Here is a 24939-nt window from a genome sequence, read left to right as displayed (position 1 = left end):
GCGCGTGTTCACTGTTTACTGATGACGACTCAGATAGCGCTCATACCCCAGTGAATGCTTTCTGAGCACTTGTTACTGTCGTGCCACCGGCAGCTCGGCCAACACCATCACACGGGGTTACCATTCAATTGGTGGAGAGTAGCACCTCTTAAAGGCACTATGATGACGTGGCAAAACGTAAGTACAAGCGCGGGATAAAAACTTCATATATTGAATGCCCTAAACATGATGTCATTCAGATTTCTCGCAATTTGCTGCCAACAAAATGCCAGTTAAGGGAAGCATGCGAATCGGGTCTCTGCATGGATAATTAGTGTGTGGACTCTCACCTGCCATTTTAAGCCATTACATACAAAGTACCCAGGTCCACTGGAATTATGTGCCAAAGAGAGTGCTAAATTATGTGGCAGGGTTGATAATATCAATATTTTGTAATTGTAATTTTGTAATTTTTATGCTTGTTAACTCTGGCATTGGTGCACTTCATTAGTACCAGTTCAACACCCAAATATAGTAATAAGCCACAGCACAGTGGCCAGTCAACCTTTGGAAAGGCCCATTCACTACTCAGCAACACATGTTGCTATTTTCAGTAACCTTTGGACCATTTGAGCTAGAAATACATTGTCACATAATTCCAGTGGCCTTGATTATAACTAGACAAAGATATAGCATCCTATGTCATCACCATACAAAAGTGTGATAGGATAGAGTTACTCAAGGAAACTGCATGACCTCAGAGCACCACAATAAAATAGTGTATGATATCACTATATGAAGGTGTGATACCCTATGGCAGCACTTTGCGAAGGAGTAGCCTAGCTCATCACTATGCAAAGTCGTTCTCCACATTATCACTATACAGACTTGAAGTACCCCATGGTCTCACTATTGGAACGTGAACTACCCTATAGGATTGCTAGATGGAGGTCTTCTACCCTCCCACCTCACTATACAAACCCTATCATATCACCCCAAGTAGGGGTGGCACAGTAGACATCACTATGCAAGATGTAGTACTCTATGTGCCAGATGTGCGGCCGTTCCGTTTTGCAGATAGTAAATTGCAATTTTTTGCGACTCGCTATTTGCAACTCGCAAAATGCAATGTGATTTAGCAATTCCCAATAGGGTCGCAAATGACCAACCTCGTCAATATTTATGAGGCATGTCACAATTTGCGACTCATTGGGAATGGGCTAATATCACAGGAATGGTGGCCTGCTGAGGACAGCAGACCACCATGTCTGTGTTTGTTTTTTAAATAAAGCAACTTTTTTTTTTCAAATGCAGGCCGTTTTCCTTAAAGGAAAACAGCGTGCGTTTAAGAGAAAAAAACAGAAATTTTTTCTTTTAATTTTAAAAGGGCAGGCTGTGGTCCCTGACCACTGCCTGCTTGTAAAAAATATTTTTGTATACATTCACAAAGGGGTTGGGGTCCCCTGGGGACCCCTTCCTATTTGCGACTGGCTTACCACCTACTTAAGTAGTTGGTAACTGCACTTGTTTTGTGACTGCATTTTCAGTCGCAAGACAATTGTACATCTACCTGCAACTCCCTATTAGGAAGAGACACCCTTGGCATGCCACTTCCTAATAGCGACTCGCAAACTCTACTTTGCGAGTCAGTAATAAGTTGCCGACTCTCAAACTTTGCATTTTAATATGGTTGCCAACTTCGAAATGCCGATAGGTACAATATAAACACGAGTGGAGAACCCATAATTGCCAAAACCCTCCGCATTATCTACTTATGAAAGTAAGCAGACAATGTCTGAAGCCGATTGATGTGCCTACGGCTTAATTCCTGCCAGCCACCCAACACCGGCATCTTGGCTTCAATCCTGTTAAGATCGTATTACCCGATCTACAGGTGTAAACAAATGTGTTAAAAAAATGTTGTTGTTTTTAAAAAAATTGGTTAGACAAGACATGATTTACATTTTTGTCCTGATGATGATGTCCTGTATGAAAGTGTGACATTGAAACGTCGTCGATCTGTAAACACCATATGTATCAAATACTGCTTTAACAAACTTTTACAATGGTGTTTTTAAATTGAATCAAGTCTGTATAACTAAGCACTGGAACAGACTGCCTTGTACGTTCTTTGTAAATCATTTTTTCTTTCTGTTTTGTCTTTAAATTGGTGGTCACGGACCTTGTCCACTTGATATTTGTATTGAATTACTGACTCAATTTCTTAAAAATGTTGTGAAAATAATAAATTCTGTCCAGCTGGACAAAGGATATTCATGACATTTGGTTTATGTCTATTGCTGTTGTGATTTATAAAACTAGGGACCACTGTTCCTTAAAATAGACTCTCAAAATAGGGCTAGTACATACTACAACCCTTTTTAGCGGTTGCAAATGGCCCAATTTTCCGTTTGCGACTGCTAAAGACGGTTGTACATCTGACCCTATGTCCTCACAATATGAAACGGCATACCTCAGATGTGGCCTAACGTTTAGACCGTGGACCTTGAACCTGGGGCACCAGGTTCAAGTCTCGACAGGGTAGCTCAACATCCTGTGATTCTGGGCAAATCACTTAATCTTCCTGTGCCTAACAAAATGAATATATCTGTCTGTAACGCAACTGGTGCTCATGTAAAGTGCTCTTATTCCTTTGGGTCGACGTGGTGCTATATAAAATAAAACAAAAAACTGTAAGGAGGTACATTACCTTACTCCATCAATGTGCAAAGGTTTCACTCCCTGTGGCATCACTATAAAACGTGTCCCCCACAGCATCACTATACAAAGGCATAGCACCTATGACATCACAGTACCCCTTGGCATCCACACTGTATGCTTTCTTGTAACGTGTTGTGCCGTATCCCAATTGCTGACATCTGATGCTTCAGCAACACATATATATATAGAACTTGTAAATATGTATTTGAAGGTGTAAAGATAGACAGTGCAGGTGTCAAGTGTTCATGTCAAACTAGGGGGCAGTGCCATTTCTATTCATAACATGGAGTGTCGCTTGCCCTTTTAATATGGCAAAGCAGCACTGACACATGTACTGAGAGTAACAGGACGGGGCCTACATTCATCTCAAACCTCTTTCTACTACTCTTTCCAATGCACTACCCTATTTCTCACCCTATACCTCTATCAATATGTCCACTACATCCTCTCTCTCATTCATCTCAGAACCCCATACCACTACTATGATCCCCAAAATAGCGTTTTTTAGACTCTTCCCTACTCTACCCCTCCTTGCATCATCTCAAATCTCTTTACTACTCGATCTCCCAAACAAGCCTTTCTAAACCCTTCCCTTTGACTCTTCCCCCTCCACCTCCCTTTTACTCATCCCAAGCCTTCGCCTACTGCTATGAGCCCCAAAACATCCCTCCACTATCCCCTCAATCAAATAACTGACTAACATATCTACCACTCTTATTCACTACAATAATTCACCACTAATCCTTTATGGGTTCCGGAGTAGCATGCTACTCGCCAAAAAAGCGCATCAATACAACATCAGGGGTAACAGGTGCTATATAAATGCAAACTGTTTTCCCTATTCTATCCCTCCGCTATTCTTCTCAATCCAAATAACTGACTAACTTATCCACCACTCAAATTACTTTCATATTTCACTATACTAATTCAACACTAATACTTTGTGTGGTTCGCTGAAAAAGCGCTTTGAAGCCTCGTCAGGGTAGTAAGTGCTATATAAATGCAATTACAATACAATACAAATGTTGGACAACGAGTGCCAGATCCATGCCAGATTGTCAGGATAAATGTACATATAATTAATCCAAATTAAACCTTTGCCATACTGACTACAACTAGCAATCCCATAGAAAGATATGTGTCTCCACTGTATACGTATGGTATGAAGTGCCTTTACAATCCACTTGAGCCTACGTCATCACTGTTATATCTTCCTAAGCACTGTAAATAACAGGTTCTGATGTTCCCAAATACAATAATAATCAGTTTATCAGCTTCCATAGGAAAGACGGCTTACTCAGACATGCCCAGAATTGAGCGTGTACAGCAGATGACAGCAGCGAGATTTTAACTCCCTGGGCCGTTCTGCCTGCTTTGTGAAGGCGTGCAAGTCTGTAAAATCCTACGTTCCTGGCTCATGACATTAAAGCTGTGTTACTCTTTACCTTCCAAATACTGTAAAATGCAGCATACATGCGTGCCCCAAACAAAAATGATAATTTCCTCCTTTACAGTCGTACTAAACATGGATTTTCCTTCCACAGATTCTATACAGCTAATTAGCATCCTTGCACTAAACATAATTATAAAAGTTGCAATTTCCTTCTGTTAACAAATGTCTACTTTCACACCCTGTAAAATATCATTAGAGTTTCCTTACATAAGAATGATATGTTTAGTTATATCATAACTGGCTGCATAAGAGATGCACTTCAGTTATAAAGCTGGTCACCAGACATCAACATTCCCTCTCTGACAAAGGTAAGATCGCATGTATTTATTTGAAGCTGGACTTTTGTACTAACCAGTCGCCCCTTTTCTCCCCCCCCCCTGTACAGAGCCATCATGATCATCACACAAAAGATCACGAAAGTGGCCTTCGAGCTCCATGACGGTGAGTGGAACCGCCTTGTGGGGCTGCGGTGAAATGACTGCTGGGGTGGGCGGTAGTAGGAGTCGAGAAACATTTTATAAACACTTTAGGAAGACAAATGACAAGTAGGAGCAATCACTGCCCTTTGTTTCCGAGCTCCGCTATCTGCAGCCCATGCAGTGGCGTCACTGGGGTTGGTGTCACCCGGTGCGGGTAACTCATGGTGTCACCCCCTCACGACTTACCGCATGGACTACCTCTGTCGGAAATGTACGGTGCTAGGTACTGTCTTACTCCCTCTAGCTCCTTCTTTCTGTATAGCTCCCTCTCTCTGTCTTACTCCCTCTAGCTCCCTCTCTCTCTGTCTTACTCCCTCTAGCTCCCTCCCTCTCTGCCTTACGCCCTCTAGCTCCCCCTCTCTCTGTCTTACTCCCTCTAGCTCCCTCTCTCTGTCTTGCTCCCTCTCTCCCTCTCTTACTCCTTCTAGCTCCCTCTCTCTCTGTCTTACTCCCTCTTGCTCCCTCTCTCTCTGTCTTACTCCCTCTAGCTCCCTCTCTCTGTCTTACTCTCTCTAGCTCCCACTCTCTCTCTTACTCCCTCTAGCTCCCGCTCTCTCTCTTACTCCCTCTAGCTCCCTCTCTCTCTCTTATTCCCTCTAGCTCCCTCTCTCTCTGTCTTGCTCCCTCTAGCTCCCTCTCTCTGCCTTACTCCCTCTAGCTTCCTCTCTCTCTGTCTTACTCCCTCTAGCCCCCTCTTTCTTACTCCCTCTAGCTCCCTCTCTCTCTCTCTTACTCCCTCTAGCCCCCCTCTCTCTGTCTTGCTCCCTATAGCTCCCTCTCTCTCTGTCTTATTCCCTCTAGCTCCCTCTCTCTTACTCCCTCTAGCTCCCTCTCTATCTGTCTTGCTCCGCCTAGCTCCCTCTCTCTTTGTCTTACTCCCTCTAGCTCCCTCTCTCTCCGGTTTGGTCCCTCTAGCTCCCTCTCTCTGTCTTGCTCCCTCTAGCTCCCTCTCTCTCTCTTACTCCCTCTAGCTCCCTCTCTCTCTGTCTTGCTCGCTCTAGCTCCCTGTAGCTCCCTCTCTTTCTATCTTACTCCCTCTAGCTCCCTCTCTTTGTCTAGCTCCCTCTCTCGCTGTCTTATTCTCTCTAGCTCCCTCTCTCTCTCTGTCTTACTCCCTCTAGCTCCCTCTCTCTGTCTAGCTCCCTCTAGCTCCCTCTCTCTTGCTCCCTCTAGCTCCCTCTGTCTCCCTCTCTCTCAGTCTTACTCCCTCTAGCTCCCTCTCTCTCTGTCTTACTCCCTCTAGCTCCCTCTCTCTCTGTCGTACTCCCTCTAGCTCCTCGCTCTGTCTTCCACCCTCTAGCTCCCTCTCTCTCTCTTACTCCCTCTAGCTCCCTCTCTCTCTGTCTTACTCCCTTTCACTCCCTCTCTCTCTCTCTTACTCCCTCTAGCTCCCTCTCTCTGTCTAGCTCACTCTCTCTGTCTTGCTCCCTCTAGCCCCCTCTGACTCCCTCTCTCTCTGTCTTACTCCCTCTAGCTCCCTCTCTCTGTCTAGCTCCCTCTAGCTCCCTCTCTCTCTGTCTTACTCCCTCTAGCTCCCTCTCTCTGTCTAGCTCCCTCGAGCTCCCTCTCTCTTTTATCTTACTCCCTCTAGCTCCCTCTGTCTCTGTCTAGCTCCCTCTCTCTCTCTCTGTCTTACTCCCTCTAGCTCGTTCTGTCTCCCTCTCTCTCTGTCTTACTCCCTCTAGCTCCCTCTCTCTCTGTCTTACTCCCTCTAGCGCCCTCTCTCTCTGTCTTGCTCCCTCTACCTCCATCTCTCTTATTCCCTCTAGCTCCCTCTCTCTCTGTCTTGCTCCCTCTCTCTCTATCTTGCTCCATCTAGCTCCCTCTCTCTCTATCATACTCCCTCTAGCTCCCTCTCTCTGTCTAGCTCCCTCTCTCTCTCTCTCTGTCTTACTTCCTCTAGCTACCTCTGTCTCCCTCTCTCTGTCTTACTCCCTCTAGCTCCATCTCTCTCTGTCTTTCTCACTCTAGCTCCCTCTCTCTCTGTCTTTCTCACTCTAACTCTCTCTCTCTCTCTGTCTTCTTACCCCCTCTAGCTCCCTCTCTCTCGCACATTAAACCCACTCTCTGCCGCTTTCATGTGGTTTCTCTTTTAAAGCTTTTCAAGATGCAAAAAGAAATCTGTGTACAAGGCACCAGCGAGTTTGTAGACGTGAGAATGTTACGATATGTAACAGCTAAAGTAAAAGCTAATTTCCAAGCGGTTAATACCCCCCCCCCCCCTTCCGGCCCCCCCCCCCCCTCTTTAGCACTGTGTCTTTTTCCATATAAATGGCGGGGGGCCCTCATTACTACACTTTTTAAACTTTATCTAATGAGAACATTTTATTTCGAATAGGTGAGAAAATATCTCGGTTCGCTTTTGTTTTTAAAGCGGATCGAGTCTCTCCGAGGCCTTCGGGTGCGGTGCAGGGGGTGCCATGTACAGAGGCCTGCTGGGGGGGCGGGGGGTGCAACCAGATGGTGTCACCCCCATGTGAGGGTGTCACCCGGTGCGGTCCGCACCCCCGCACCCTCTAGTGACGCCACTGAGCCCATGCATTAATTCGGAGATTTTTTTAGATAATGTATACGCTGTAGAGTGTGACGAAAACCACAAGAGCTCACGCATGCGCTGATTGTCGCAGCTGCGTGTTCACAACTGAGGACACGGTTTCAGAAGGTGAGCGGGAATTCTCATGCATTCAACTGACAGGACGGGATGACTACAGGTCTGACGGGGTATGTGAGGAAGAGTTCAGTTGTGGGATGAAGCAGGAGTTCAGTTGTATGACTCAGTAATTTTCCCTAGGAAGAAGTGAAGGCTGACACAAAGAAATTAAGGGAAAGGCCAAAACTCCATTGATTATTTAGAACAACTAAATCCATAAAACATGCTTAAAACATTTAAAACACCTCAGAAGAACAAAGTACTTCACCTATTCGCTACAGGTAGTTAAACCTTCATACAGGTCACCCTCACCCAACATTAAGTTGTATGTAGATATAATGCACATAGCTTCAAAAGCTATCAACTGTGTATGCAAAAATAGAAAACACTACGTCTTCGGCCAACTGCCGAGCATGGCGGCAGCTTAACTCGGGAGCTCCACAAGGCTGACCGGCCCGCGCAAATATCCGTCTACCCATCCGTACACTAACCCGCCCGAAGGGGTGAAATCGGCTCCAGGAACCAAGCGGCGCACATTGAGCCGCCCCCCGGTGAAAATCCGACACCGAGAAGTGCTCCGTTCGGCGACGGCGAGGTGGGGCCTCCGCCTGCCCAGCAGCACCGGCCTGGAGTGCTGGAAGTGCCCGACCGGAAGTCCGCCCTACCCGGCCGGAGGACTTCGGCTCCAGCCGGCGCCCACGTCCCACCGCCAGACGGCGGGCATCAGCATGGCATCTGAACAGCGCGGCAGCCGGCGGAATCGAACACGGCTGCTGCACCTGGGCCTGGCCGACAGTCCCTCCTGGACGCGAAATAGGCGCCCTCGGGGGCGGAAGAATCCCTGCACCGCGGAGGAGCCATCTTGAGACTACGCTGCCGGGCAGGCACCTCATGCGCACGACAAGGTAGGGCGAAAGGCGCCTAGATCAGCGCAGCCCCCCCGTAGCTCGGCGAACTGGACTCTGGCCCGAGACAGCGTGGGGAAGGAGGGACACTCACAGCCTGGCAGCGCCTGCGACCAAAGCACCCATAAAGGCTTGGGAAGCGGCGGTGCGACCCACGTGGAGGGGGCACCGCCCTGATCGAATGATACCTGCGAGGTGCCCATAGCGCAGACGCCACCAGCGGCGCAACACGGCCTCATATCGAATCAAACTGCAGTGACCACGGAGGTGAGGGCCTCACACGTGGCTGGAAAATAAGACTGAACCCCAAGCGGATTGAGACCCAAGCCTGGCATTAGGGGGCTACGGTGCGCCACGATCCGAACTCCTGCCATCTGCGTCAACGGCGCACACCCAGGGGACGGTGAAATCAGTGGGAGGTTGGACCAAGAACCACTGGACGGACCGGACAGTGCGGAGCCGAACACAGCGTAATGGCAGGCAAAAACACGAGGAGTACAACGACGCAAGCGAGGCTTGATAAATTTGCCTATACCCAGAGCGGTCACTCGCAAGGACCTGGGCGTCATTCCACCGGTGCATCCACAGACGCGAATGGGGCTGGGAAAGTTACACTGGAAGCCATTATGAAAACCCTCACTGAGGTCCAGGCGACAGTGGGCACCATCTCCACCGAAGTGAACCTGCTGTAAGCAGACTTTAAGAAGATGTCAGAGAGGGTATCTCAAGTGGAGGTAGTCACAAAGTCACTCATTGAAGACACCTCAGATCTACAGGTGGCGATGGAGCGACTGGAAAAAACCACCAAGCAACTACAAGAAAAACTGGATGACCAGGAAGGGCGCTCACGGAGAAATAACGTCCGCATCCTAGGCCTTCCGGAATCGGAGGGGAAGGGAGCCATGGACCTATACATCGTGGACCTTATCAAGACCAAACTGCAGCCTAAAGGCCTGTCCAACTTCTTCTCCATCGAGAGAGCGCACCGAGTCCCTGGGGGAGCGGCCAAACCAGGAGCCTCACCGCGGCCGGTGCTGGCTAGACTCTTCAACTTTAGGGACAGGGACGCCATTCTGCAAGCAGCCAGGGTGGCACCGCCTGTGAAAGTTCAGAACTCTACTCTGGCCTTCTTCCCAGACTACACAGCCGAGGTGGCCAGACGTAGAAAATCCTTCACTGAAGTAAAAAAAACGCTACGTGACAGGGGACTGCCCTATTCGATGCTCTTCCCCGCCAAACTGCGGATTGTGGCTGAGGGGAAGACATGGTTTTTCGACACACCTGAGGTGGCACGAGAATGGCTGGATGGCTGGAGGCCGGTGGGCAAACCCCAGCGCCCGCACAAGGAACGCCAAGACCGCCGCAGCGAGAGGACGACGGAACACCGGGCGGCCAGCCCGGCTACTGAACAAGGCGCAGCCGGGGGATTAGACTCTGATCTTGAGAGGGACCCGTTTGATTCCGGTCAGCCTAGCAGGGGTTGACTACCTGAGCCGTATACGACATGATCTGGACACAGCCCTTGGGACTTCGGGCCGATGGAACTGAGTAGGGCGGGTTATGGCCGGTGCCTGTAGGGGACTCACCAACCCCACAAGCAAGTAAGACTAGATAGGGAGGGGACAAAAGCACTCTGCTAAGTTGGGGATGCGGGCGGGATTTCGTCCGTGGTGCAGGGGAGCAGGGAGGGGGTGGGGGGGGAAGAGTTGTACTGTTAAAGTTAAAGTTAAGGTTACTGGTCATCATTGCGATTGTACAAGGCACAGTTACACTACTAGCCGCCGGCGCCAGGTATCACGGCGTGCGGCTCCGCACACTGGCTTCACCACATTGCTGCCCATTGGCATCATGGGTCATGAACCCAAATGGCACAACAAGCACAAGCAGCACCCGCTGAGGGCACTCCTGTAACGACACTGGTGCCCCCACTAAAGCTACTTACATGGAACGTCAGGGGATTGGGGGACAAAATTAAGCGTGGTTTGGTACTGCAAACCATTAAACGCCATAAATCTGAACTGGTGCTGCTTCAGGAAACACATCTAGCGGGGACCACTTGCAAAGCACTGAACAGGCGTGGCTACACCATGGCAGTACACTCCGAATTCACCTCAGGCTCCAGAGGCACCGGGATACTCCTCAAGAACAACTCATCCTCTTTGGTCACTAGCCACAAGACAGACGATCAGGGGCGGTTTGCGGCACTCTCTGGCCAATGGGAGGGGAGGGCCCTAAATGTGGTATCTGTATACATCCCCCCAGCGCTTCATTCTACTGCACTGCCAGCTCTTGGCCAGTTTCTCATTGATCTCCCGGAAGGTGATATGATCCTTGGGGGAGACTTCAATGCTATAACAGACCCCCTACGAGACACCTTTCCCATACGGGATCGCCAGAGAGGGACTGCCACGCTTCCTGGATTCCTGACTGCCATGGGCCTCACGGATGTGTGGCGTCACTTGAACCCCACGGCGAAGCACTACACGCACTACTCAGCCCCCCACGATAGCCTTTCACGTATTGACTTCTTCTTCTTTCTAGGGGTAGGATTGGGCTCCGTGGACGGGCTGGAAATTCTGCCGAGAGGCATCTCTGACCACTCCCCGATCTCCCTTCACCTTTTTACCAAAGAACAAAAGCGCGCTAGAGTGTACCCGATATATCCCAATTATCTGCAGATACCCGGTATCAGGAAGAAACTTAAATTGACTACAACACACTACTTTAATGAGAACACGGGAACGGTCGCCTCACCCTCGGTACTGTGGGAGGCATACAAAACGGTCCTGCGAGGGGCATCCATATCGGCCATTACTGGGCATAAAAGGGAATCCAGAGCTGAACTGGCTAATTTAGAATTGGCACTACACACGGCGAACAATGCACACATGGCAGACCCCACCCCTAACACCGCACATGAGCTACAGCTCCGACAGCAGCAGCACCAGGCACACCTCACTACAATCACTAAAGGGCACCTTGCGAACACCGCACACCGCATATATGATGTGGGAGATAAGGCAGGGAAAATGCTGGCATGGCTGGACAAGCGGGGCGGCAGTAACAGGGGGATACAACGACTATATGATGCAGGGGGCCAGCTGCAGACTCACCCGGAGCGGATAGTACACACGCTAGCTCACCACTTCCAGGGGATATACACACCGACACGATCGGTCACAGAACAGGAGGCCCTGGCGTCACTCAGCCACATTTCTATCCCTGTGCTCGCACCTGAAGCGCGGCAGGAACTTGATACAGACCTGACGGAGGGAGAGATCCAGTTAGCGATACAGGCGTTGCAGTCCGGTAAGGCTCTGGGCCCCAACGGGATTCCTGTGGAATGGTATAAAGCAGTGGACTCGGTGCTGGCCAAGCCTCTCTTGGACATGTACAAAGAAAGCGTGGAAAAGGCACTGCTTCCGCTCGACCAACGCACGGCCACTATCGTGGCCATCCCCAAACCAGCCAACCCACCGACAGATTGCGCCTCGTACCGACCCATTTCCTTGCTCAACACAGAAGCAAAGATCCTGGCGAAACTCCTGGCCAGTCGTCTGACCAATCATCTGAGTACCCTAATACACCCTGACCAATCGGGCTTCATGCCTCACAGGAGCACAGCGCTGAACCTACGGAGGGTGCATGAGGTACTGGCGCGGGCGCATCTTCTTACAGAGCAGGCAGTGATACTCTCCCTAGACGCAAAAATGGCGTTTGATTTGGTGGAATGGGAGTACCTGTTTGCTGTCCTGACCCGAATGGGATTCGGCCCACAGTATCTTGCATGGGTGCGATTACTCTACACCTTGCCGGTGGCGCAGGTGGTTGCAAATGGTCACATATCATCGACCTTTCCACTGGGGAGGGGAACCAGACAAGGGTGCCCGCTATCGCCCCTTCTGTTTGCATTAGTGTTGGAACCGTTGGCAGTCCTGCTTAGAACGACGCCGCTATTCCGGGGCATCACTTGGGAAGACGGGTGGGAGGACAAGGTCTCCCTATATGCGGACGACATGCTGATCTACATGACCAGACCAAATGAAGGGGTCCCCGCCCTGTTGGCTCTCTGCGATGAACACGGCAAGGCTTCGGGCTATACCTTGAACTGGTCCAAGTCCATACTCTATGTACTCAAGGGCCCGGGTCCAGTGCTACCAGCCGACTGTCCCCTCAAGATAACCACCACCTCATTTAAGTACCTGGGTATTTTTGTGACTACCGATGCTACACAGTTCTATACCGAAAACTTACAGCCACCTCTGCAACGCTTGCGTGCCGATGTCAGATATTGGGCTGCACTGCCGCTGACCCTCCTGGGACGAGCGGCGCTCTATAAAATGATGGCTCTCCCAAGGTTTCTCTATGTGCTCGAAAATTCCCCTTATGTGGTTAACCCACGGTACTTCCGACAGGTCGCGGCTTTGGTTTCCAGTTTGCTATGGAGTAATGGCCCAGCACGGATAGCGCAGAATAAATTGGTGAAGAGCTGGTACGAGGGGAGGATTGCGCTGCCCAATCTCCAACTATATTACTGGGCGTCCCAGCTTAAGGTTGTTAATCATTGGATCCACGTCTCACGGGAGGACCCCGCGTATAAGGCGGATTGGTCGCAACTGGGGACTGAGGGCATGCTTTCAGTGCTGTACAACTACCCACAAGTGAAAGCCGTACTTGGCCCAACGCTTCACACGGCGATGCTCTGGCATGCAGCACAATCACGCCTGGGGTGGAAGGGTAAAATCACCAGGTTAACTCCGTTGTGGGACACTAAAACACTGGGTAACCTGCGGACATGTAAGGGGTTCGCACGATGTGACACCATAGGGATCTCGGTGGTGGGGGACCTCTGGGACAAAGGCACGGTTGTTCCTTTCCCACAGCTCCAACAGCTATACGGCCTGGGCCCCTCTGAAACATATCGGTATGTGCAAATCCGGCATGCTCTAATGCAAGCAATCCCACCAGACACCACACTCCCAGAATCATCACCACTGGAAGACAGGTTACTGACCGAATTTATGGAGCAGAAAGCGACCTCACTCACGTACAAAAAACTGATTAATAACCTGCCAGATCCCACACAGAGACTTAAAGAAAAATGGGTGGGAGAACTGGGTTAAATGGATGATACGGAGTGGAACGAGGCACTTGGCTCGCCGCGGGAAGTAGGCATTTCGGCTAGATTCCGCCTAGTGCAGCTTAAGATTTTACATCGCACCTACTACACCCGCACACTACTACACAGAATACAAAGGGCACCACACCCATACTGCCTCAGGGGATGCGGGGATGAGGGAACTCTCCTCCACACACTATGGGAATGTCCACAAATCAGGGAACTATGGAGGCAGATTATGCGTACAGTCTCACAGGCCATCAATGTATCTGTCCTGCCGGAACCCCGTAAGTGCTTGCTGAACATCTGGGACCCTACAGACTTAAACAGGTATGGACAACTGTGGGTCACACTGGCGGTGACAGTGGCCAAACGAGACATTGCACAGAGGTGGGGTGCCCCGGAGTTGCCGACGGTGGCAGGGTGGATAAGGAACATGGACCTCCTAATGGTGAAGGAAAGAGCAGTATATGTGTTAAGGGCTTGCCCCCGCAAGTGGAATAAGGTGTGGACGCCATGGAACAAATATAGGGGAGAACCATGTGAGGCCCTGCCGGAGGGTGAGGACTCGGAATCAGAGGATGAAGAGGACTAGTAGCAGAGGATATGCCAGCACAATGAGGGGGGGAGCCGGGAGGATGCGGGAACGCAACGCTACCGTAGGCGAAATGCTAAATAACTGAACCTGTAGATAATTGTATATGGATGAACACACTCAATTGCACAATGATGACCATAGTTGGTGTTGGAATTAGGTAGCCTGGCCTAGGGCAAGACTAACATTTAGAGGCACAGTGTAAAGGTTGCAGACCACCCAAAAGTAACTCCACGCAATAGCACTCAAAAAGAAAAACACTACACCAAAATTATGTGAAAATACGTGCTGTTTTATAAAAATAATATGCTCTTTAGTTTCAAATTATACAGTGTAATACATTTTAGTTCTTCTCAGGAATTGCGATTATACCTTTGATTTAGAGAAGTAAACAACACTCTTCCTGCTGTGGAAAAATTATGGTTCAAAACATTCAGTCTTCAGGAGTACAGAAACGCTTACTTCTGAGAAAAGAACTATCTCATTAGGAGTACACTAAGCAGTGACACTTTGCATTACAATCAATGACATTAATGTATCCCAACACTTCACCCTGCCAAATAGCTGACTGCACCTCTTCTGCAGTGGTAAGATCTCCCTCTCCTTATCTGCCCATTAACTTAGTGCTAGCTTGCACACACAGAGTGATCTGCAGGAATTCCACTGGTTTTACTGCTCTTCCCAGCAATCGCTAGGAGTTTCTGAAGGAAGCTCCCTGGTTAACAAGATCTGTCAGCGCTCTCCTGATGATAGTTTAAGTTCCCCGCTAATTTTCTAGCTTAATAGCCACTTGTCAGAAGCCTGTAGAAATGAGGTTAGGATTATGTGGCTCCTTTTTCCCCTTCGCCTTTTCTAACACAGCTCAGGTCTTAACGTTGATGGTACACCCTGATTTGTGAGTCTAGCGCTCCACCCAGGAAGGCGTAGCCCTTTCCTTCCTCACCCCCTCTCTCTCCTTACTGTTATCCTCCTGTCCTGCTTCAGTCCACAGGGGTAGGGCCTTTCAGACGACTCCACCGTCACCACACCGGCAGCACTAACGGTCGCCTATCTCCGCCCAGCCAGCCTCTTGATCTAGCGCTGGAATGGGGAAGATTGATGCTAGCAGCCCTTTCGCTCTTCCACGCGCTGCCTCGGCTGTTACCGGTCACGCTGTCGGCAAGCTGGTTGTGGTCGGGGTTCCCGCCTCGCTGGAAAGGCAGGGCGCTCCTCCGCCTCAGTCCTCACCAGCCGGGTTCGCCGTGGAAGCCGGAAACGCGTTGCTGCTCGGTGCTCCCTCGCTTCCTCCTGACGCGGGCCTCTGCTGCGCAGACGCGGGGAACCAGTGGCTCGGCCGGCACCGCCTCCTTCAGCCGGGAAGCACACGCCTCTGCTCTTGCGCAGGGGAACAGCGTCTCACCTCAAAGTCCGCTACCGGCGTGAACCAGGAAGACGTGCCACTTTCCCGCCAGCTGCGCTCCTTCACAGCGCCTCGCGCCTTCCCGACAGAGACACCTCGGCCACCCACGATGCCAGAACGCACCGGGCACTGCTCTTCTGATCCGGTAGGCCTGACGTTTCGCCGGAAGGTGGGGAAGCGGATTATTAGACCAATGGGGGGTCTTGAGGGTGAATGTGGGACACGGCCCAAGACCGGGAAAGTGTCCAAAGTTCCTGGTTACTTGACTGGACCAGGTCGATATTCAGCCAACGGTAGGGTTCGGACAGCAGCACAAGGGGGAACGTCCTCTGAAAGATGCTGTCAGTTAATGAAACCAACTAGCTTCTCCTAGCGCGTCCTCCTCCTCACACTGCAGCCTCTCTCCTCTCACACTGGACTACCCAAAATGGCCTCCTGCCCCCTGCCCTTTTATAACCTAGCCTCACAGAGTCCAGTAGGGTCCAGAAGGTTCTGGAAGACCTAATGTTATCCTATGGGGCTGATTATGGTGTGGCAGTTGGTGACAGTTAGGGCCCTCCATTTTGTGACAACATGAGGTTTCCTGACAGCACAGGCCTCGGGCCTGAGGTAAAAGATTACAAGGGGGGAAAGAACACCTATCCCCCTGGTCAACACCTATAAAAAGTTAGTAGACACAAAAATTAACAAGGGTTTGAGGGGCAAAAAGGGGACAAAATAAATAAAAATTAGGAGGGACTTCGCCAAAAAGCCAGACAGGTCTAACACGCGTCCCCCCCAGCTGAAAGTGGGGAGAACTACCCAACCCCTTGGGAGTCCTCATCACTAAGGCGGAAATACCTGGAGAGACCGTCTGCATTGGCGTGGTCCACTCCAGGCCGATGTTCCACCCGGAAGTCCATTCCCTGTAGGGAGATGGACCACCTCAACAACTTGGGATTTTCCCCCTTCATTTGCATCAGCCAACGAAGGGGTCGGTGGTCGGTCTGAACCAGGAAGTGCGAGCCAAAGAGGTATGGCCGCAGCTTCTTCAGAGCCCACACCACCGCAAAAGCTTCCCTCTCAATAGCACTCCACTTCTGTTCCCGGGGAAGCAGCCTCCTAGATAGGAAGACTACAGGTTGATCCAGGCCCTCTTCGTTGAGTTGCGATAGCACTGCCCCAATGCCATGCTCTGATGCATCCGTTTGGACAATGAACTCCTTGGAGAAGTCTGGGGCCCTCAGGACCGGCGCCGCACACATTGCCTGTTTCAACTTTTCAAAGGCTTGCTGACAAGCCTTTGTCCAAACTACCCGTCGAGGTTGTTTCTTGGAGGTGAGCTCTGTGAGGGGCGCTACAATAGTGCCATACCCCTTCACAAAGCGACGGTAGTAACCTGTGAGGCCCAGGAAAGCTCGGACCTCAGTCTGTGTCTTGGGGGGTTCCCAGGCCATGATTGCCTCAATCTTCGCCTGCAGGGGCTGCACAGTCCCCCTACCCACCAAGTGTCCAAGGTACACAACCGACCCCTGCCCAATCTGGCATTTGCTGGCTTTGATGGTCAATCCAGCTTGTCTCAGGGCCTGGAGAACGGCCTGCAAATGCTGCAGATGGTCCTCCCAACTGCTACTGAAGACAGCAATGTCATCCAAGTAAGCAGCAGAGAAACTCTCCATTCCAGAGAGGACCTGGTTCACCAGCCGCTGAAATGTGGCAGGGGCGTTCTTGAGCCCAAAGGGCATCACACAGAACTGGTAGTGTCCCTCAGGCGTGGAGAAGGCTGACCTTTCCCTTGCTCCATCTGTCAAGGAGATCTGCCAGTACCCAGAAGTGAGGTCAAAGGTACTCAGATATTGGGCAGCTCCTAGCCGGTCAATCAATTCATCCGCCCTAGGGATCGGATGAGCATCAGTCCTTGTCACTGAATTCAGTCCTCGGTAATCCACACAGAACCTCAGTTCAGGTGTGGTGCCTGGTGGTGCGGCTTTTGGCACGAGCACCACCGGACTGGACCAAGGGCTGTTGGAAGGTTCAATTACTCCCAGCTCTAGCATCTTGGCAACTTCTCCATGTATGCTAGCCTTCACCTTGTCAGACAGCCGGTAGGTCTTGGACTTCACTGGTGGGCTGTCTCCTGTGTCCACATCATGGGTACACAGGTGGGTCCTTCCCGGGACAAGGGAGAACAACGAAGAGTACTGCTCCAGTATCTGGCGACAGTCCTCCCGTTGCTCAGGAGTGAGAGTAGGAGAGAGATTCACTCCCTCCACTGACCCATCCTTCTCTTGGGACGAAAAGAGATCTGGGAGAGGTTCGCTTTCCGCTTCCTCTCCCCCGTCAGTCACCATCATCAGCATGACTTCGGGCCTCTCATGGTGGGGCTTGAGTCTGTTGGCGTGTAGCACCCGTAGGGGCTGTCGAGGGGTCTTAAGGTCCACCAGGTATGTGGCCTTACCCTTCTTTTCCAACACCTCAAAGGGGCCTGTCCAGCGATCCTGGAGGGCGCTAAGCTCTCCAGGTTCCATCACCCACACCTTCTGTCCAGGCTCCAGTTCCACCGGGTGAGCGTTGTGGTTGTACCACTCCTTCATGACTGCCTGGCTGGCCTCCAAGTTGTCAGAAGCTTGCTTCCACAACTTCGCCATTTGGCTCCTGAAGGCCAGCATGTAGCTCACCACATCCTGGGGGGGTTTCCTGGGAGATTTCTCCCAACCATCCTTCACCAGGCTGAGAGGACCGCGTACAGGGTGCCCATACAGAAGCTCAAAGGGGCTGAAGCCCACTCCCTTCTGGGGCACTTCCCTGTAGGAAAAAAGTAAACAGGGTAGGAGGACATCCCATTTCCTCCGCAGGCTCTCGGGCAGACTTCTGATCATGCCCTTCAAGGTCTTATTGAACCTCTCAACCAGTCCATTTGACTGGGGGTGATAGGGAGTGGTGAACCGGTAGGTCACTCCACACTCCTTCCACATTGCCCGCATGTAAGCTGACAGGAAGTTGGTCCCCCTGTCGGACACAACTTCCTTGGGAAATCCCACTCGGGTAAAGATTCCCATTAGGGCTCTTGCCACTACAGGTGCAGTGACTGTCCTCAGAGGTATTGCCTCTGGGTACCGTGTGGCATGATCCACCAGTACCAGGATAAACCTGTGACCAGCTGCTGTCGGTGGATCCAAAGGCCCTACAATGTCGATGCCCACCCTCTCAAAGGGGGTGCTAACGACTGGAAGTGGTTCCAGGGGAGCTTTTAGCTTCACCCCTGTTTTCCCACTGGCCTGGCAGGTTACACATGTCCTACAGTATGTGTCGGACGCCACTTTCATTCGAGGCCAGTAAAAGTGGAGGACAAGCCGGGCAAAGGTCTTGTCCTGACCTAAGTGTCCTGCCAGGGGTATGGCGTGAGCCAGTTCCAAAAGAAAGGCTCGGTACTGTTGCGGGACTACCAAGGCCCTTGATGAACCAGGCAAGGGTACCTTGGGTTCACTGTAGAGAAGTCCATCCTCCCAGTAAATATGGTAATGTCCCGTAACATCACCTGCTGCTTGGGCTTCAGCCTGTCGCCTCAGTCCCTCAAGGGTGGGGCACTCCCGCTGCCCCTCACAGAATTCTTCCCTGGTAGGACCTCCCTCCACATGCCACTCCGCAGGGATGGGTAAATCCTCCAGAGAGTCTACTTCCCCCTCCACGGACTCCTGGTCCACCACCGCAGGTGGCCGATCTGTCTCATGGGGTGTGGAAGCCGGAGCAGGCTTTCTCTGTCTCCGGGTCTGTCCCTTCTTAGCAGCGGGTTGGGCCATTGTTCCAGGCTCCAACCCAGGCGAACTCCCTCTCCGGGCAGTCGCAGACCGTGTGCTGACACAGGCCCAGTCAGGTGTACCCAGCATCGCAGAATGCGTCCGGTATTCCACCTCTCTCCAAGTATTGTGTTCCATGTCATTACCCAACAGACAATCGACTGGCACGGCAGGGCTTACGGCAACTCGAAGTGAACCTGCAACCCCCTCCCACTCAAAGGGAACCTCAGCCACTGGATAGTGGCCCATTCTGCCGTCAGCCATCGCGGCAGGGTGGAGTACATTAGGAACAACCTGCTCTGGGGACACCAGCTGACTTCTCACCATAGTCATGCTGGCTCCTGTATCCCTCAGAGCCTCCCCTCTCTGGCCATTGATGGTAACCCATTGCCCATACTTTGTAGTATTTGGGGGCACCTGGATCTTTGGCACCATCTCCCGCTCTCCCAGGGACACTAAGGTGACACCCGCCCACTCACCCCCCTTATCTAAGGGCAACTCCTCCCCGAGCGCTACACTAGCTACTCCCGGTGACTTTCCTCCGGTGGGAGGGGGTGGTCTCTTTGGGCATCTGACATCTCCCTTATAATGTCCAACGCCACCGCATTCAAAACAGTGGAGAACCCTGGGCTGCTGGCTCTGGCCAGGATGAGGGTTCCGGGGCGGGTTTGCCCTAGGGGTGAAACCTGCTCCCTTCCCTTGGAAGTTATTTTGGGGACCTTTAGAGAACTCTTTCTTTTTCTCCCCCCCCCTCCTTCTTCTGGGGGGCGCCCTGTCCGGCTTTTTGAGATTCCCCTCCAGTCCCCTTGGGGGACACCCGGGTACTTGTCCAGATGTCCGCCTCCTCTGCAAGCTTCCGGGGATTGGTCAGCTTGCTGTCTACCAGGTGTTGGCGCAGCTCGGGAAAACATTTCTCGAGGAGGTGTTCTCTCAAAAACAGATCATACAGCCCCTCATAATCTTTTACCTCACTGCCCTTGACCCAACCCTCTAAAGCCTTTCTGGCGTAATCAAGGAAGTCCACCCAGTTCTGAGTTCCCATCTTGTGGCTCCCCCTAAACTTCTGTCGGTACCTTTCTGGGGTGAGCCCGAACTTCCTCAATAACGCCAGCTTCATGGTGGGGTAGTTTGTCTGTTCCTCTGGATCCAGGGCCAACAAGGTGTCCCGACCAGCAGGAGGCATGTACTTGTACAAACTACCCCCCCAGTGCTTCTCCTGCACTCCATGAACCTTCAAAGAAACCTCATAAGCGGCCAGCCACTTAGCAACATCATCCCCCTGACTGAAGCTCGCTATCAGGTCCTTTGGGATATAGGGTTTGGTCTCCCTGGCTGACTCTTTCAGTTCGCTGCCACCATTCCTAACAGGAGAGGACCCCCGCTGTAGACTTTGGAGCTCCAGTTCCTTTAGCCTAAACTCGTGGACCATCCTCTTCTCCTCTTTCTCCAATTCCATCTTAGCCAACTCCCACTTTAGCTGTCTTTTCTCCCTCCTATCGGTGAGCTCAGCTTCTGTTAGGCTTCTCCCAGAAATGCTACTGCCCTTTCTGGAATAGGACACTGGTCCGGTGAGCAAGTTTTCCCCCTCATGGTGGAATAACTCCTCCACCCCCCCTTCTGTGCCCCGGTCAACCTCTTCATCCTCCTCCTTTGTCTCTTGGTGTGCCTCCACCCAGGCCCTAAGGCTAGTCTGGAGCTCCCCCTTCCTTGCACCATGTTTGAAGAAGACCCCCATCTGCTGGCAGAACATTCTCAATTGGGGCACGGAATAGACTTCCAGGTTTTCCACCGCAAACTCCATTGTGAGTCTGGCAAACCTGGATACACACCAGAGATTTCAGTGGGGTGAGGGTAACCTAAAACCAACTCCACCCACCACCAGGAATAAATTTAGAAAAAACAAAAAGACTAATTGGGAGGGCCGCAAGGAGAAAACTCCTGGTGTAGGTTAGGTGTATTACGCCAAGTTACTAGTAAGTAGCTGCAACCAAGTCCGCAATCCCACCGCTAGGCACCAATATGTTGGAATTAGGTAGCCTGGCCTAGGGCAAGACTAACATTTAGAGGCACAGTGTAAAGGTTGCAGACCACCCAAAAGTAACTCCACGCAATAGCACTCAAAAAGAAAAACACTACACCAAAATTATGTGAAAATACGTGCTGTTTTATAAAAATAATATGCTCTTTAGTTTCAAATTATACAGTGTAATACATTTTAGTTCTTCTCAGGAATTGCGATTATACCTTTGATTTAGAGAAGTAAACAACACTCTTCCTGCTGTGGAAAAATTATGGTTCAAAACATTCAGTCTTCAGGAGTACAGAAACGCTTACTTCTGAGAAAAGAACTATCTCATTAGGAGTACACTAAGCAGTGACACTTTGCATTACAATCAATGACATTAATGTATCCCAACACTTCACCCTGCCAAATAGCTGACTGCACCTCTTCTGCAGTGGTAAGATCTCCCTCTCCTTATCTGCCCATTAACTTAGTGCTAGCTTGCACACACAGAGTGATCTGCAGGAATTCCACTGGTTTTACTGCTCTTCCCAGCAATCGCTAGGAGTTTCTGAAGGAAGCTCCCTGGTTAACAAGATCTGTCAGCGCTCTCCTGATGATAGTTTAAGTTCCCCGCTAATTTTCTAGCTTAATAGCCACTTGTCAGAAGCCTGTAGAAATGAGGTTAGGATTATGTGGCTCCTTTTTCCCCTTCGCCTTTTCTAACACAGCTCAGGTCTTAACGTTGATGGTACACCCTGATTTGTGAGTCTAGCGCTCCACCCAGGAAGGCGTAGCCCTTTCCTTCCTCACCCCCTCTCTCTCCTTACTGTTATCCTCCTGTCCTGCTTCAGTCCACAGGGGTAGGGCCTTTCAGACGACTCCACCGTCACCACACCGGCAGCACTAACGGTCGCCTATCTCCGCCCAGCCAGCCTCTTGATCTAGCGCTGGAATGGGGAAGATTGATGCTAGCAGCCCTTTCGCTCTTCCACGCGCTGCCTCGGCTGTTACCGGTCACGCTGTCGGCAAGCTGGTTGTGGTCGGGGTTCCCGCCTCGCTGGAAAGGCAGGGCGCTCCTCCGCCTCAGTCCTCACCAGCCGGGTTCGCCGTGGAAGCCGGAAACGCGTCGCTGCTCGGTGCTCCCTCGCTTCCTCCTGACGCGGGCCTCTGCTGCGCAGACGCGGGGAACCAGTGGCTCGGCCGGCACCGCCTCCTTCAGCCGGGAAGCACACGCCTCTGCTCTTGCGCAGGGGAACAGCGTCTCACCTCAAAGTCCGCTACCGGCGTGAACCAGGAAGACGTGCCACTTTCCCGCCAGCTGCGCTCCTTCACAGCGCCTCGCGCCTTCCCGACAGAGACACCTCGGCCACCCACGATGCCAGAACGCACCGGGCACTGCTCTTCTGATCCGGTAGGCCTGACGTTTCGCCGGAAGGTGGGGAAGCGGATTATTAGACCAATGGGGGGTCTTGAGGGTGAATGTGGGACACGGCCCAAGACCGGGAAAGTGTCCAAAGTTCCTGGTTACTTGACTGGACCAGGTCGATATTCAGCCAACGGTAGGGTTCGGACAGCAGCACAAGGGGGAACGTCCTCTGAAAGATGCTGTCAGTTAATGAAACCAACTAGCTTCTCCTAGCGCGTCCTCCTCCTCACACTGCAGCCTCTCTCCTCTCACACTGGACTACCCAAAATGGCCTCCTGCCCCCTGCCCTTTTATAACCTAGCCTCACAGAGTCCAGTAGGGTCCAGAAGGTTCTGGAAGACCTAATGTTATCCTATGGGGCTGATTATGGTGTGGCAGTTGGTGACAGTTAGGGCCCTCCATTTTGTGACAACATGAGGTTTCCTGACAGCACAGGCCTCGGGCCTGAGGTAAAAGATTACAAGGGGGGAAAGAACACCTATCCCCCTGGTCAACACCTATAAAAAGTTAGTAGACACAAAAATTAACAAGGGTTTGAGGGGCAAAAAGGGGACAAAATAAATAAAAATTAGGAGGGACTTCGCCAAAAAGCCAGACAGGTCTAACAGTTGGGTTTTAATGTTTTTTGTTTTTTCTAAAACTTCAAATTGTAGATTTCGGGAAAATGTGTCAGAATTGCATTATCGGGGTATACTTTATGGATAAGGGGCAAAATTGGGCCGTGATATGCATATGCTTTTTTCTACTCCCTGTTCCAATACATGGCCGTGGCAGACACTGATAGTTGCTGACACAAAATAAGTTAAGTTCTTTTTCTCTTAATGACACATGCTAATGATATGTACTTGCAACTAACGAATGAAAGTATGAATATCTCTTTTTGAACTCCTGGCAATAAAGAATTTTCAACAAAAAAAAAATAGAAAACACTTATCGAAAGCAAATTTCATTAAGCTATTATTAACCATGGTGTTATAGTGGCAGTAGAGATGATGGATGATGGATGCAATATTTTGTCGTGCAGTATTTTATAGGTGATAAAGTGACGCCGCCCCCCGCAGTAGTAAGGTCAATGGTACCTGCCCTAGGAATGATGTGCAGTTCTCAGATAGGTCCCTGCGCAGCATCATCGTATATTTCACATCTTCGAGGCACGTGCAGTGCGCAGTGGACCCAGTGGTCAGCGCTGGTCCATTTTTTCCTGGCACAGAGAGTAATTCAGCCAGGCCTTCAGTGAGTCTTGCCCAATTCATTATATGCTGTCCCATTACCTGTTCCTGTCGTGCCACGCGCACAAGAGGCCACTGATGGGATCTGCTTGAGTAAATGCAGGTTTCTGGAGAATTAAAAGGAAACATGTTCCAAGAAGGGAAAATACCGGGGATTGTCATTACGTGTATTGCATCATTATTCTTCCAGAGAAAGGGAGGCGATTGCGAGAAGTAATGGGATAGTGTATTGATTAGCTGTCCACACCCTTACATAAAGCATTCTCTTCACATCAATTTAACTCGGCTACATTCTGTGTGCTTTGTGGTTCAAGGGGAGCACAGTAACAGTACCTACAAAATCTACTAATTCATTGTATTCTGCAAAGGAAGGTCTGCTCCGTGTCCCTGTTTTAACTCCCCTATATTTTCTGGCTATTAGGATGCCTATTCATCCGAGTCCTTTAGGATTATAAAGTAAGGAAGAATTGTGCATCTTCTGCCGCAAAGTTCCTGCCGCAGCACTTTATATTTAGTAGCCTTTTGGGCACATATCCTCATTGTTTCAGGGTGAGTGGACATGCTTGGAACCTGCATGTTAACACAGGGTGTTGGGCCTGCATTACCCATGTATTGTTGCAGTCCATACCTTGAAATACAACGATGTGAAATGCAGTGGGTGGCTGCAGCATATATACTTATTTTTTCATGTATTCATTTGATACATTTATTTGATAATGCACTCGACTACCAAAAACCAATGTGGTGTACCGGCGCTGAGAGGAGCAGAGCAGAAGTTTGAAATAGAATACAGACAGAGAAAGCTGTGAGTTTACTGAAAAGTCTTGAACAAGTGTTAAGGCTTCTGAACAGTCACCCGCAGGGGAGGGGAGGAAGGATGAGATGATCAGGTGTGCAGAGCGAGTGACATTGCCTGCTGTGCTGTGATTGGCATGTTCCTCTGGAGAAGTGACTGCTGAGAGCATCTATGATGCTCTCGAGGTTCCAAGAGGTTCAGCTGTGGAGGGAATACTGAGGACTGGCTGGGAGCGATAAGATTCAGCCCAACTGCCAGTGGTACAGCCCTGCAGTGCATTGATCCAACCCATTGTATCATGTGGGTAGGAGGAAACAAAAGCCTTCAGGGCCACAGCTAGGAGGGGTTGCCAGCTCTTGAAAGATGGACAGATTCTTGGGGATCCAAGGGTTGTACTCTCTGGCATA

General features: G+C 50.8%; 1 protein-coding gene across 1 annotated transcript in view; it reads left to right on the top strand.

The window, feature by feature from the left end:
• The window catches only part of LOC147733013 (membrane-bound glycerophospholipid O-acyltransferase 2-like), a 204379-nt gene that overhangs the window by 101359 nt on the left and 78081 nt on the right, over positions 1-24939 (top strand). Inside the window, exon 5 of the mRNA XM_086957569.1 lies at positions 4539-4594. Within this exon, the coding sequence (XP_086813695.1) occupies positions 4539-4594 (56 nt within the window). The remainder of the gene's footprint in view (positions 1-4538; positions 4595-24939) is intronic.

Source organism: Lissotriton vulgaris, chromosome 2_1 (genome assembly GCF_964263255.1).
Source record: "Lissotriton vulgaris chromosome 2_1, aLisVul1.2, whole genome shotgun sequence".
NCBI classification, from domain to species: Eukaryota; Metazoa; Chordata; class Amphibia; order Caudata; family Salamandridae; genus Lissotriton; species Lissotriton vulgaris.
Note: the sequence above shows the minus strand (reverse complement) of the source record. Positions and strands in the feature narration are given on the sequence as shown.